The sequence below is a fragment of the Budorcas taxicolor genome, chromosome 1 (assembly GCF_023091745.1).
Source record: "Budorcas taxicolor isolate Tak-1 chromosome 1, Takin1.1, whole genome shotgun sequence".
In the NCBI taxonomy this organism is placed as follows: domain Eukaryota; kingdom Metazoa; phylum Chordata; class Mammalia; order Artiodactyla; family Bovidae; genus Budorcas; species Budorcas taxicolor.
The window spans coordinates 83,342,551-83,358,580 of record NC_068910.1 but is presented as its reverse complement, the minus strand read 5'-3'; the positions used below and the strand labels follow the sequence as shown (position 1 = coordinate 83,358,580).

General features: G+C 38.3%; 1 protein-coding gene across 1 annotated transcript in view; it reads right to left on the bottom strand.

The window, feature by feature from the left end:
- Window positions 1-16,030, bottom strand: part of TMPRSS15 (transmembrane serine protease 15) — a 155,042-nt gene that overhangs the window by 33,145 nt on the left and 105,867 nt on the right. Inside the window, exons 18-19 of the mRNA XM_052647612.1 lie at window positions 15,714-15,824; window positions 13,901-14,033 (exon numbers count right to left, since the gene is read on the bottom strand). Coding sequence (XP_052503572.1) covers window positions 13,901-14,033; window positions 15,714-15,824 — 244 coding nt within the window. The remainder of the gene's footprint in view (window positions 1-13,900; window positions 14,034-15,713; window positions 15,825-16,030) is intronic.

Here is a 16,030-nt window from a genome sequence, read left to right as displayed (position 1 = left end):
GACAGAGTATGTAGCCTGGACTTCTGAGTGTCAACCAGCAAGACAGAATGGGCTACCCAACTTTATGTGACAAAAGACATTAAGTTACTGGCTTTTCTTGTCCTTGAAAGCCTATTATGGCCATTCTGTCAACTGTGAGCCTTCATGGAAGATTTATTTTAATTATCTACTCTTTCCTAGGCTTAGGCTAGAAACTTTAACTTCTGAGTTTTTAATATTTTTCCTGCCTTTTATTTATTCTAGATTTCAATCTTCATATAAACTATGCCTTTAGGCTAGAGACATCCTGGTGCCTGCTCTCTCCTCCTGGCTGGCAGGGAGATGATGTGGTTCCTATCTTTTGGAATATCATTAGGGACCCACCCACTGCCTCTCTAAAAGAGGCTCCAGTGTATTCCCTGGACGATAGTCAATGCTGACCATTTCCTAACTCTGTACACAGAGGAGTTTCCAAGGAAGACTCATGGCTATTATGATCAGCAAGAGGAAAAGAAATAAGGAGAGGGTGTTTCCTCTCTCTTTCAGGTAAGACAATACCTTAAAGACACTGAAAGTGTCCAGTAGCTTTCATCCACTGAACAGAAAGCTGGAACGATGAAACTCCTATGTAATGTCCCAGAATTTAGCACTTGCACTTTCATTTTATAAACAGATGAAAGTAACTGAAGCACACAAATCAATGACCAGTCCTTTAATAAAATCTAAAATGGATTTACCAAAGGGAAAATGAGTCTTAGTACTATTATTGCTAAAGTTTAATATATTCATTCCATGTGGGAAGAATAATTATCTTTTTTAAAGACTTATATAAAATATAGTTGTTATAGCTCAGAAAAGAAAACAGGAATAAAGACATCCAAAGAAAAGGAAAACACTCACTTAAGAAGATACATGCACCTCAGTGTTTACAGCAGTGTTATTTACAATAACCAAAATATGGAAGCAACCTATTTGGCCATCAACAGAGGAATGGATACAAAAGAATAAAATTTTGCCAATTGTGACAAAATGGATGGACATAAGCAATCTGTTTAAGGCACTGATAAATTAACTCATAAATCAGGATCCACAAAATGAATATCACCCAGGGGCCTGGTCCATGTTACTAATCTAAATCTAAGTCAACCTGCACTTACAGGAAGTGCTTCACTGTCAAGAAAATGTAACACCAGTCGTAAGCCTCCAACTCAGGTTTAGCTGGCTCAGCTCAGTTTCTCAGTCATGTCCGACTCTTTGCGACCCCATGGACTGCAGCACACCAGGCCTCCCAGTCCTTCACCAGCTCCCAGAGTTTAACCAACTTATGTTCATTGAGTTGGTAATGCCATCCAACCATCTCATCCTCTGTCATCCCCTTCTCTTCCTGCCTTCAATCTTTCCCAGCATCAGGGTCTCTTCAGATGAGTTAGCTCTTCGCATCAGGTGGCCAAAGTATTGGCCAGCTTCAACTCAGTCCTTCCAATGAACACTCAGGACTGATCTCCTTTAGGATGGACTGGTTGGATCTCCTTGCAGTCCAAGGGACTCTTAAGAGTCTTCTCCAACACCACAGTTCAAAAGCATCAATTCTTCGGCACTCAGCTTTCTTCACAGTCCAACTCTCACATCCGTACATGACCACTGGAAAAACCACAGCCTTGCCTAGATGGACCTTTGTTGGCAAAGTAATGTCTCTGCTTTTTAATATACTGTCTATGTTAGTCATAACTTTCCTTTCAAGGAGGAAGTGTCTTTTAATTTCATGGCTGCAATCACCATCTGTAGTGATTTTGGAGCCCCCAAAAGTAAAGTCAGCCATCATTTTCACTGTTTTCCCATCTATTTGCCATGAAGTGATGGGACCAGATGCCATGATCTTCGTTTTCTGAGTGTTGAGCTTTAAGCCAATGTTTCACTCTCCTCTTTCACTTTCACCAAGAGACTCTTTAGTTCTTCTTCACTTTCTGCCTTAGCTGGCTCACCTTACCCTAGAAAATAGGACCTGGTAGCCTGTAAGCCTATAAGGATATCCTTGGCCTTTTAGCCAGTGGTACCCTGTTTCTCCCTTGCCTCTTCTAACATTCAACTCACTCTTGCTCCAGATCCCTCAGTAATAGTGCTACACCGCTTGTGAGGTATTGTCCCCTCCAATCTATGGGCTATTTTTTCTTGAATGCATGGTGTATGTGCGTGCTCAGTCATGTCTGCCTCCTTGAAACCCCATGGACTGTAGCCTGCCAGGCTCCTCTGTCCATGGGATACTCCAGGCAAGAATACTGAAGTGGGTTGTCATTTCCTTCTCCAGAGGATCTTCCTGACCCAGGGATGGAACCTGCATCTCCTGCGTCTCTTGCACTGCAGGTGGATTCTTCATCACTGAGCCACTGGGGGAAGTCCTTCCCCTTGAATAAAGGACATCCACTTGTTATTGAATTGGTTTAGTTTTGTCATTTGACAGCACTTGTGACTACATGGGGGAACATTCAGAAGAGTTATTCATTAAAAATGCACATTGAGGTTGTGGATTTAAGGCTTCCTTTGTCTCTGGCTGCTTTTAGTCTATTGCTTAACTGTCTATTAAAGATAGATCCTGAGGAGATGTATTAACTTCTGTGGAAATTCAAAGCAAAGTCTAAGCAAAATGAAATTGAAAAAATATTGAAAATTATTTATAAATCAGCGTTTAATCTAATACCTGTTCATCACACACCAACCACTGGCGCTGCACTGTGGTGGGATTTTCAGTTACATTTTTAACACAAGCCTATCCTAGAAGAAAGGAAGACTAGAGGCAAAGCTTTAAGGACAAAGAATATTTAGTAAATGCTGAATGTTCTACCTGGGATTCTCAGGTACCATTTCATAGTTATGTTTTCAATAGCTGGCTAAGAAAAATAGATTATGTATGTATGTGGACAAAATGACACACATAAACCTTGTATTTTAAGCTTGTGTTCTAAATTTGCAAACTCAAACCTTATATGAGAAAAAACCTGCAGTTAATGGTGCACGTATATTGTTTTGGGTTACTCAGAACAACTGGGTCAAACATTCTTTTGGAAAAAACTTCTAAAGTACTCACATAATTAATTTTTATTGTAAATATTGATATCAGCAACCTAAGGGTGGTGTATAGAGCCCATTGGTTCATACAAACATTTCCAGGCATCAGTGCTGGATATTAAAAGTTAGAATTTAATTTGAGAGAGAGTACCTGCATTTCAAACCCTGCCAAGCTGAATTCACCTTTTACAAACCAAACACGATGTCTTCCAATTGGTATTCACAATAAACAAAATATAAGCAGCAGAGGAAGTTTATGATAAACTATTTCTTATTTTAGAAAATGATGGAGATAATGAAGATGCATTTAAAATATTCTTGGCAAAATAAAAGGTTGACAACCATATGTTAAGTCACTGTTTAGTTCATGGAAATAAAGTCTCAGAATTGAGAAATTGAACTGCTGAAAATATATTATATTCAGTTCTTTAATTAAAGCATGTAACTGAGGCACTCCCTGACTCAGTTTCCTTTTTGCAAGAAAACTAGTTGTTCATTTTTGAGAGGCATTCTGTCAAGATTACAACTGGAGTTTGCTTTTTTTAAAATTCTGAAAAGGTCCCAGCTCTGCAGATTTAGATAACTCTGTGCATATTTGCATAACTGTTTGAAATCTGCAGTTTGGTGCCACATAAAAATGCATCCATATAGCATCACCTTGATGACATGGTAATGCCTCCTGACTGCCTATTTCTAAGACTTTATTACCATTTTTATACATTGTGCACCCTCAAAGGGCTCCCCTGGCTTCAGGGGAACCTTATTCTCTGTGAGAAAAGAAGCATATAAATGCAGCCCACCATTATTATTTTTGAGGTCATATATGGAGTATAAAAATACACTCAGAGAGGAATTCTAGTGAGAAAAAGAAGCCTATCCCCAGGCGTCTTGCACAGTATTAAATCTTCTGCCCCTCTTCTCGGGTCCCTTGTAGGTTTCCACTCTTTCCTCTCCCTCCTTCGACTGTGTATACTGTGATAAGAATTCCTCCCTGAAGCTGGAGCTTAGGTAGGGATGTTTTAAGCTTTTGGACTCACTAAAGCTGCAAAGAATAACAAATGTTGCAAATGCTGCAGTCAGGCACTGTAGCTCATTTCACACCCCAAAAGGTTTAAGTAATGAATGGAACCAGATGGGATTAGTCTGAAAATGTTTTAGGAGAAGAATGGGCCTTCCCTTTCGATTGGAGGGAAAGAGGGGGATCGATTTGGCAGGACAGAAGGTAGGAGAGAGCATTTTAATAGGCAGGGGAAAGATGAATGAAAGGAATTTGAGGCAATGGATTGCAAAGCATCCAACTAGGAGAGTGGGGACTCGTGGGCAATTCCATAAGCATCATGACTGAACTGGACACATGCAACCAAAATGTAACCAAAATAGCTTATTCATTTATAACAACTCACCTAGCACTTACCCAGCCATATGTTAGCTCTTAGAAAACAAGTAAGCTTAATTAATTTTAGATTTTCTGATCTCAACTCAAAATTTCATGAGACACAAAAGGAAAAATAAATGCCATAGAAAAAATTTTCTTTCCCTGATCAATTTACCCCTTTGTACAAGCTACTGTATTAAGAACCAGAGAGAAATTGATAGGGTCAGTCTGGTAGCCACTCTCTACCATATTAATGGTATTTGCAAGGAGACAAACTCCTTGTACCTCCTACTAAAAACTAAAAACATGGCTGAGAAAAGTGATACTTCGATCGTGGGAGATGGGATCTCTGTGGACAGCACCTTGGATAAAATGATATTTATCCCTTGTAGTATATTCTTGATTCAGTTGTAACATTGTTTTCTCACTCCCTGCAGTTTATTTATCTTTGAATAAGAGGTATACTGGAGATGGCAATGGCACCCCACTCCAGTACTCTTGCCTGGAAGATCCCATGGATGGAGGAGCCTGGTGGGCTGCAGTCCATGGGGTCGCTAAGAGTTGACTGAGCAACTTCACTTTCACTTTTTACTTTCATGCATTGGAGAAGAAAATGGCAATCCGCTCAAGTATTCTTGCCTGGAGAATCCCAGGGATGGGGGAGCCTGGTGGGCTGCTGTCTATGGGTCGCACAGAGTCAGACACGACTGAAGCGACTTAGCAGCAGCAAGAGGTATACGATATACACTTCCATGTTTACTATAAAATTTTCTTCAGTTCAGTTCAGTCGCTCAGTCGTGTCCGACTCTTTGGGACGCCATGAATCGCAGCACGCCAGGCCTCCCTGTCCATCACCATCTCCCGGAGTTCACTCAGACTCACGTCCATCGAGTCCGTGATGCCATCCAGCCATCTCATCCTCTGTCGTCCCCTTGTCCTCCTGTCCCCAATCCTCCCAGCATCAGAGTCTTTTCCAATGAGTCAACTCTTCGCATGAAGTGGCCAAAGTACTGGAGTTTCAGCTTCAGCATCAGTCCTTCCAAAGAAATCCCAGGGCTGATCTTCAGAATGGACTGGTTGGATCTCCTTGCAGTCCAAAGGACTCTCAAGAGTCTTCTCCAACACCACAGTTCAAAAGCATCAATTCTTCGGCACTCAGCCTTCTTCACAGTCCAGCTCTCACATCCAAACATGACCACAGGAAAAACCGTAGCCTCAACTAGACGGACCTTTGTTGGCAAAGTAATGTCTCTGCTTTTTAATATGCTGTCTAGGTTGGTCATAACTTTCCTTCCACGGAGTAAGTGTCTTTTAATTTCATGGCTGCAATCACCATCTGCAGTGATTTTGGAGCCCCCCAAAATAAAGTCTGACACTAGTGCTTGCTTTTTAATGCCTTACTATATTTTAAGGTCATACATGCAAAATTTCCTTTAGAATTGAAGGTTCAGAAGAAATCTGTTTTCCTATGGAACTGCTGCTGCTGCTAAGTCACTTCAGTCGTGTCCGACTCTGTGTGACCCCAGAGACGGCAGCCCACCAGGCTCCCCCGTCCCTGGGATTCTCCAGGCAAGAACAGTGCAGTGGGTTGCCATTTCCTTCTCCAATGCATGAAAGTGAAAAGTGAAAGTGAAGTTGCTCAGTTGTGTCCGACTCTTCGTGACCCCATGGACTGCAGCCTACCAGGCTCCTCCGCCCATGGGATTTGCCAGGCGAGAGTACTGGAGTAGGGTGCCATTACCTTCTATGGAACTGGTATTATTCAGCTTATCTCATAATTAAAGTTATGTGGTTTTTAATGTTTTCTTTTTGGCATGGATTTCCAGGAAATCTAAAACACATGTATTAGTAATTGTGCTGGCCCTGTATATTGTATCGATTTGGTCCCTTCTTTCTTAGACCTTATTTACTTTTCTAGTGTATTAAGTTTACCACATATACTCTGTTATAAATCAATACAGTTTATTTTGAAAATATAAGACTGTAAAGAAAAGAAGAGAGAATGGAAGGAAATAAAGATGAAAAGTTGAGGGGAATAAGGAAGTGAGGACGAAAGCAAAAAAAAAAAAAAATAAGGAAGAAAGTAAGTAAGAGAAAGAGGAAGGTGCAATTAAAGGAAAGGAGAAAAGAGTATATTATCCCATTTGATTTCATCAATTGAATCCAAAATTGTCCTCGACCTCAAAAAATATAGCATGTTGTTTACTGTTTGATCAGTTGGAAATAATTTTTAGGAAGGAGGCTAAATGAACAAGGAGCTTCCCTGGTGGCTAAGTGGTAAAGAACCCTGCCAATGCAGGAAATGCAGGTTCCATCCCTGGGTAGAGAAGATCCCTGGAGAAGGAAATGGCAACCCAGGCCAGTATTTTTGCCTGAGAAATCTCATGGACAGAGACGCTTTGGTGGGCTATAGTCCATGGCGTCGCAAGAGAGTTGGACACAACTCTCAGCTCACAGCTTACAGATGACTAAACAACAACCTCAGACTGAACAAGAAAACTTTTGTTACTCATTCAGGGAATGATAGTTTTCTCCTGCTCTTATCTGTTTCTATTTTAGAATATAGACACCTCCCTCCCTCTCCGCAACATCAGGATTTAAGGGAATGGTGAAAGATATTTTGGCTTGGGGAAAACTATAATATTTGTTATTTTTATGTAACAATTTTAAGTGAAGAAAAAAAGCCTTTGATTAAAAAAGCAGAAACAGCAACAAAAACCAAATGAAAAACCTCCAACTCTACAACAGGCTTTTGCACACTAGACAACTAAGTTGCAGAAAATTTATTGGTAGGTGATTCACAATTGACCAGAAGAAATTCTATCTCTTTATGTGTATAATTATATTCTTAGCAATTTCCTTGCCCCATAAATTTCTCTGGGTTGCAAAATACCCATTCATGTTTAAGTCAAAATAAAAGTTAAAGGCAACAAAGAGTTTGCTCCCTAAATTGAATTAATAAAAATAAGTGATTTCTTATAAAAGAATCCTTTATTTTCCAATAATATTCTTTCAAATACTTACTAGCATACATCAGGAATGAATTTTTCCCAAGCAAGCAATAATACCAACCTGTGTTTGTTGAAATCTTAGCCTTGATTTTTTTTCTTTTTTCTAAAGAAAAAAATACCATTTTAATGATATCCTACTTATAGTGGTCTTTTTAAACTCTAATTTTGTTTTGATTTACTGAGCGAAAAAGTTTTCTAGAGAAGTTAAAAGAGGCTAGTGTCAGAATGAAAAGCTGAGGAATCCCCTGGATTAAGCCAGAGTTGACCTGCACATAGGGAAGCTAAGAATTCATGTTGGGCTGCCGAGGTGGTGTTAGTGGTAAAGAACACACCTGTCAATGCATGAGAAGTTAGAGAGGAGGGTTTGCTTATTGTGTCAGGAAGATGCCCTGGAGGAGGACACAGCAGCCCACAACAGAATATTTGCCTGGAGAATTCCATGGACAGAGGAGCCTGGCAGGCTACAGTCCACAAGGGTCACAAAGAGTCAGACATAACTTAGCACACATGTTCTTAGTAGGAGAAAAAATGTTTAATTAGTTTGATGGACAGGGAGGCCTGGAGTGCCGCGATTCATGGGGTCGCAAAGAGTCGGACATGACTGAGCGACTGAACTGAACTGAACTGAACTGAACTTTGTTTTTAATACCAGATGAAATCAAACTGCCAAACTTCAGAGATGTTTTGTATAATTTCTGTTTTCTACTGAAACAAATATACAAGATTTCTTGGGTTCTTTTGATATGACAGTTCTACTTTCCTGTGGCAGGAGAATCATCCAGTGTTCTTGAAAGAACCAAGACCTCTGGCTCTTACTCTAGCCAAAATTCCAGCCTGAGTTCTATGGAGCCCCTAGCAATTCATGGTAACATGTAGTCAGTTTATAGTTGGAGGAGAAATAATGATATTTTTATTTTTACTAACTTGTAATTGAAACACAGTCTTTATTTCTGCTACAAATGTAGGTGACTAACCACAATATTATTAGCAGCACCAATAATTTTGTCACTAAGACAAATTATACATATCTTCAGATCTTAGCGCATTCTCCTAAAAATATCACTTATGATAGCACAGCAATTATTAGAATCACCAACATATCCTATTTACTCTCTTAAAAAAGAAATATATAATACCATACTATATTTTTAAAACTTTGATAGCTTTTTCAATGAAATGAATTTCCTTCAAAATTATGTGTATTTTACTCTTTTGCAACTTAAAAATATGCACCTAAGAAGAGGTTGGTAAGTTCCACCAGACTGCCAGAAATGTCCACGACACATAGAAGGTTAAGGACAACCACACTTTGATAGTGATTCTCAAACTATACAGAGCATCAGAATCACCTTAAGGGCTTATTCAAATGTAAACTGTTGGTCTCTGTTCTAGACTTTCAGATGAGTGGGTCTGAGGCGGGGCTCCAGAATGCAAATTTGTATACATGCATCCCAGGTGATTGTTACAGATGCTGCTAATTCTTTTTTTATCTTACTGTTTATTTTAATTTTTATTTTATATTGAGGTATATTAGTTGATTTGCAATGCTGTGTTAGTTTCAGGTATACAGCAAAGTGATTCAGTTTTATACATATACTCATTCTCTTTCAGATTCTTTTGCCATGTAGGTTATTATAGAATATTGAGTAGAGTTCCCTGTGCTATACAGTATGTCCTTGTTGATTATCTATTTTACATATAGTAGTGTGTATATGTTAATCCAAACTCCTACTTTATCCCCCTCCTCAAACTTTCCCCTTTGGTAACCATAAGTTGCTTTTCAGAGTTTGTGAATCTGTTTCTGTTTGGTAAATATGATCATGTGTATCATCTTTTTAATTTTCACATATAAGTGATATCATATAATATTTGTCTTTCTTAAAATTTACTTTATAGAAGTATAGTTGATTTATAAAATTCTGTTAATTTCTGCTGTAAAGAAAAGTGATTCAGTTACTAATTTGATTTTAAAATGAAACACTGGGAACCGCTGACCTAGAACACCCTGAATCTGAATGTCTGGGAACATGATTGGGTGAATTTAATGTATCATCAGGTTTGGGAACTGTTGATCCAGCTCTTGGATTACACTTCAGTGGTATACTTGTTTTCATGCCCTTGCCCATAGCAGATATAATTATCTACCACTGTGTTTTCCACATCTTTGTGAGATGATATGCCTTTTACAGATTAATCTTAGGAAGTTATAAATTATTATAGTTTGCTATTATTTTCTCTTCGCTTATATTTAATTAATGTATTTCTCATTCTAAAACAGGAAAAACAAATCAGAGGTACAAATTGCAATTCAGGCAAATGATTAGCTTTTCAGCTTGGTCAGTTAAACCAAATAAAATAAAATTTTTTTTCACCATTTTGCCCACAGCCGTTCCTACCCAACTAGCCCACTGCCTCAACCATTCCACCCAAGGAACATAGTTAAGAATAAAATTAAAATTTTTTTTGCATGTTGAACTCATAAATTAAAATTTTAAAATAACAGAGAATATTATTTATTATTTTTTGTATAAAGTTAACAAATAAAAAATAATTTAAATTTTATGTAGCAGTTATACTTTTTCTACTAATTCCTATATCTAATCTTTATTGTTTTCTTGTGTTAAGGCTTTGCTTTCATAGTTGAAAATTTGGGGATAGTGACAGAAAATATGTACAAGAACAGGAGCATTATTTGTCTACCAATTTCTTAAACTAATAGGAAACACAGATTCTACTTTCGATTTTCTATGAACCTATTTTTAGTGCCAAATTATGAATACGAATTTGTTCTAGTGCTTACACAGGAAGTTAAATTATTATGCTCTATGTATGTGAAACATTAATTTAAAAAAATATTTACCACTCACCTCCCAACATTTTCAAAACACCTCTGAAATGGGAGAACATTGAAGTAGTTCTATTTCTAATTGTGGGTTTCAGAATGAGATGTTCAATTAGATGTTTTTGATATTTGAACTGAAGGTATCTAGCACAAGACTACTATGGGATTTAAAAATTAACATCAGTTCCTCATGGGGATACATATAACTAATTCTATTTTTAAAGTGTTAGCATTCCCTAAATTTTGTAGAGCTTTGCAGACCTGATGACTTCTTGATTTTAATGCCTTAGCAGAGCACATCAACTGCATCGTTCATTTATTGGGTTAATAACAGGGTAGTGTGGTTTCCTAGGAAATATTCTAAAAATCACTGCTCAATATTTCTTTAACATTTATTCTTGCATCAGTCTAAAATGTTTTCTTTCATACTTTGATCAGAGACATGAAAATGTTATTCAAAATTCTTTTTACTTAGGCAGCGATCAATGGTGGGGAATGAAAACATTTCATTAAAAATAGGAAAGCTGATGAAATCTGCCTCATATAATTTACTAGAATCTGTGGGGAATTGCATTTTGTACCCTAACTGTGTAAATAATCTTGATAGGCTACAGTGCCCTTTTAATAAATTGACTCTTAAATTACTTTACTCTATACCAAACACATCATTTTAAACTCACTAAGTTTTCTTCCATTAGCATGCACCAACCTACACAAATTCTCATCAAGGCTGTAACTTTCTTTCAATTACTAGAGCACTAGGGAGACTAGTTAATAAGTGCTGGTCCAAAGATTAAAGTCTTTGCAGAGATTACCTGACTCATTTCTAATGAGAGCTGAGTGCCTGACCTCATGAAAAACATTGTATTGAAGGCAGTGGGGTGTACTGCTTGCTTTACACACACTAAAAAAAAAATATCTAGTCTCTGTCCCTCTCTGTGATTGTGACTGTGATCCATTAGAAATGAGGTCAGTGAACTAGAGAGTAAAACCTGGCTGGAGGTAAAAACTTGTAAATAGATAGTATATGGTCATGTGGAATTGGCCGTCATCTATACAGCTCAGGCCACTTTCTAGAAAGCTTTCCCTGACATGCCCAAATTGAGTAGAGGTTCTCCTACAAGACGTTGTATTTATCACAATATATTATAATTCTCTATTTCTGTGTCTGTCTCCACCACATAAGCATTTTAAGTAAAAATTATGTCTTACTTATCCAAAGACAAGACACATTATCATTCCCAATGCACAAACTTCTAAACTGAATAATCAAAATAATGTGTTTCTATTAGCAACTGTTAGAAAAAATAATGAAGATAAATGTTCCCTTTCCAATATGCTCTTGCATACAACTGGAGTCAGCTTTATGCTATCACTCAACATATTTTATTCAAACGCATTAAAAATATTTTTGCCAAAGAAGATCTTGATATCTTTGATCTTTCTAAAGGCTTCACCTTAACACCAACATTGTCTCTTTGAGGAGACAGTTTAGCTAAGGTTCACACACCACAGGGGAAAGAACAACTGTGCTGACAATCATATAGTGATACTTAGTAACCTGTAACTCAAGCTCCTGTACAGTCAAAGCCCAATCATCCAGGGCATTTAGGTCCATCAACTGTGGTCACAAGGTCAAGGAGCCAATCTCCTTAGCCTAAACTGTGCTAAGTTCCTGAGTCTATAGAACAGGTCCTCAGCATGACTAGCAAATGAAGTAGTGGAAGCAACTGTGGAAAATTCTTAAAGAGATGGGAATACCAGATCACCTCACTTGGTTCCTGAGAAATCTGTATGCAAGTCAAAAAGCAACAGTTAGAACTGGACATGGGACAACAGACTGGTTCCAAATAAGAGAAGGAGTATGTCAAGGCTGTTTATTGTCACCCCGCCTATTTAACTTATATGCAGAGTACATCATGAGAAATGCTGGGCTGGATGAAGCACAAGCTGGAATCAAGATTGCCGGGAGAAATATCAATAACCTCAGATATGCAGATGACACCACCCTCATGGCAGAAAGCAAAGAACTAAAGAGACTCTTGATGAAAGTGGAAGAGGAGAGTGAAAAAGTTGGCTTAAAACTCAGCATTCAGAAAACTAAGATTATGGCATCCAGTCCCATCACTTCATGGGAAATAGATGAGGAAATAATGGAAACAGTGAGAGAGTTTATTTTTCTGGGCTCCCAAATCACTGCAGATGGTGATTGCAGCCATGAAATTAAAAGACACTTCCTACTTGGAAGAAAAATTATGACCAACCTAGACAGCATATTAAAAAGCAGAGACATTACTTTGCCAACAAAGGTCCATCTAGTCAAAGCTATGGTTTTTCCAATAACTATGCATGGATGTGAGTGTTGGACTATAAAGAAAGCTGAGCACCAAAGAATTGATGCTTCTGAACTGTGGTGTTGGAGAAGACTCTTGAGAGTCCCTTGGACTACAAGGAGATCCAACTAGTCCATCATAAAGGAAATCAGTCCTGAATATTCATGGGAAGGACTGATGCTGAAGCTGAAACTCCAATACTTTGGCCACTTGATGCAAAGAACTGAGTCACTGGAAAAGACCCTGATGCTGGGAAAGATTGAAGGCAGGAGGAGAAGGGTAAGACAGAGGATGAGATGGTTGGATGGCATCACTGACTCAATGGACACAAGTTTGGATAACTCCGGGAGTTGGTGATGGACAGGGAGGCCTGGCGTGTTGCAGTCCATGGGGTCACAAAGAGTCAGACATGACTGGTCAAGGGAACTGAACTGAGTGGAAGCAAATAACTTCCTAGGGCCTCACCTGCATGGACTCACTATTTAACTAAAAGCAACATAAAAGTAGGAATCTCGAGTCAGTGCCACTTATCCAGTGCTTTACTTGAAGTGAGGATATACAACTATCCATTTCAGAGTTTTGTTGCTTTTTCGTTAAAAAACATTATGCCCCATAACCAACACCCAACTGACTCAATGGCTATGAGTTTGAGCAAACTCTAGGTGATGGTGAAGGACAGGGAAGCCTGGTTTGCTGCAGTCTATGGGGTAGCAAAGAGTCGGACACGACTGAGTGGCTTAACTGAACTGATAGTAATTTTTTGAGAGTCATTAATATGGAATTATTACTTGAATTAAGTCTTGCAATCCTGCACATTTTCTTTCTCGTGACAATAATACTTCCTCAAATTTTCCAAAACAATTGTCATGAATGGGTCAGGAAGACACAGCAAAAGCATGTTCTCTCCATTACCCAAGTGATTAATTATATACATTATAATAGAGCATAAAATGGAATATTCCCTTTTCTTAAAGAAGACAATTTATAGACAGTATTCAACGACATGAGAAATGTTCGTGTGTAAATAGGTTACAAAACAGCTTATAATATGGTATTTTGCATGATTTTATAATATACTATTTATGTATACTCATATTTATGTAATATTTCTTGAAAGATTATTAACTGTGGTTGTCTTTTTGAGAATGGGTTTAAACAAGATTTACGTTTTCTTCCTTTTGAGCACATGTATTTTCTAAATTCATGACTTCCACAAATTTTAAATTTCTTAATAAACCCAATTTGAAACCCATAAAATAGCTTGAGAATAATTTGAGAGCTGAGTGGAATTACTTACCCTAGTCCCAGCAGCTGACACACATCATCTGAGATCTGGGTTGTCCAGTTCTCAGCACAGGCTACATGCCATATGCTTTGGATCCTGAACTGCACCAAACCACTGCGGTCTGTCGTGCCATTGAAGAGACGCACTAAAAAGATGAGATCATTCACAGGGTCACTGTGACCCAAGCCAATAAGCAAATGCTGGACTCTTAAGCTAAACATGTAATGTTCTTAACATTTAGAGATTGATAGTGTATGATTTAAGAACATGCTGTAAGTCTTAAGTTGGAAACGATGTTTGGTAGTATGAATTTTGCTTTTTCATGTGATTATAAAGATAGAACTGGCAGAGATATGTAAGTTCATTGCCTATCAGTACAGCACATAAACAGAAAATAAAGCTATCTGAAGAGCTTATCTTATAAGCATAGTTACCAAAAGAAGGAAACAAATTCAAGAACAACTTTAAACATTATTTTTCTTACTTCTCTCTCCAGAAGGTATTTTCTTTGACCTTATTTTTCTGCTGTTTGGTTTCTGTCATTCCCCCTTCAATTTACAACCATTTTGGACAGAGCGTTAAGGTCATTAGAGGCTAGGTGGGAGACTGGGCTAAGAGAGTTAGTTTATCAAATAGATAAAATTTCACCCATCGTAGTTTTACCCGCAAATGCCATACAATAATTCTGTGTTTGTTACGTTTACCATTTTTTTTCTGATGATAAAAAGAATAAAGATATTGCCTGTGGATTTAGACAGACTTGGGTTGAAAACGTAGCCCTAAGCCTTACTAGAGGTGTGATCTTTAGCAACTACTTAAGTCCTCCAAGCCTCAGTTTTCACTGAAACAGAGTTAATTCCAATTATGTTAAGATCATTTTACAACACCCCTTTATAGTACATGTACATCATAAATAGCTTTTACTATTTTTTTTTTGAAATAAAAGTAGGACAGAGTAAAAGTAGTCATTATTCCCGACAGAGAGCTGGAGAGGGGATGGGCAGGAGACTCAAGGCAGGAGGAGAATTAGATACTGAAGAATCAAGAATGCAAGGACAAGTCTAAGAAAGTCAGTTATAAATGAGCATGAGGGGACCTCTGAGTATAGGCAATGTACAAAGTACAGGAGTAAGAGTGGTGGCTAGAGTGGCTGGCATGCGCTGTTTTCTTTCTGAGATGTTTTATGCTTTTTACCTGAAAATGCATTGTCTTAGACCTAAAGCTTGGAGAAGGCAGTGGCAACCCACTCCAGTGTTCTTGCCTGGAGAATCCCAGGGATGGGGGAGCCTGGTGGGCTGCCGTCTATGGGGTCGCACAGTGTCGGACATGACTGAAGTGACTTAGCAGCAGCAGCAGCAGCAGCAGCAGACCTAAAGCTGGGCCTCCCGGGTGGTGCTAGTGGTAAAGAGCCTACCTGCCAAAGCAGGAGACCTAAGAGGTTTGAGTTCGATCCTCGGGTCAGGAAGATCACCTGGATAAGCAAATGGTAACCCACTCCAGTATTCTCGCCTCAGAAATCACATGGACACAGGATCTTGGCAGGCTGTAGTCCATAGGGTAGCACAGATTCATACACGACTGAAGCAACTTAACACACACAGACTTAAAGGTATTAAATGTAGTCAACTTTAAACAGAAACAAGTTTGCGTGTTAGCATTTCTTATAACCAGAATGATGGCAGAGGCAGTAAAATCACCAGGAAATCATAACCCATAAGTACCAACATATGTCCTAATAAAAATAGTCATAATCTTCCTTTTGTATTTGTAGAATCCAAATGTAGAAATTAAGATGATCAAAGTTTTTCCTAAAAATAAAACATACCACAGGGTGCTTCATCTGAGCCATCCTTACAGTGTGGAAAACCATCACAGAGATTCACCAGTGGAATACATTCCCCATTCTTACACTGAAAATTGTCTTCCTTGCAGGGTTCTATGGAGGGAAAAAATATGTATTGTATAGGATAATGAAATGACAAATAGACCATTCTGGAGTACCCATCCATTTCTGTCCCTTTAAACATCCATTCTTTGCCACAGTCCTTGGTTAAGCTGACTTTGATATTGAATATGACGAAACAATTGCTCCAAATAAAGCTAGAGACATGGTTTAATTCGAATATGAACAAAACCTTAAGC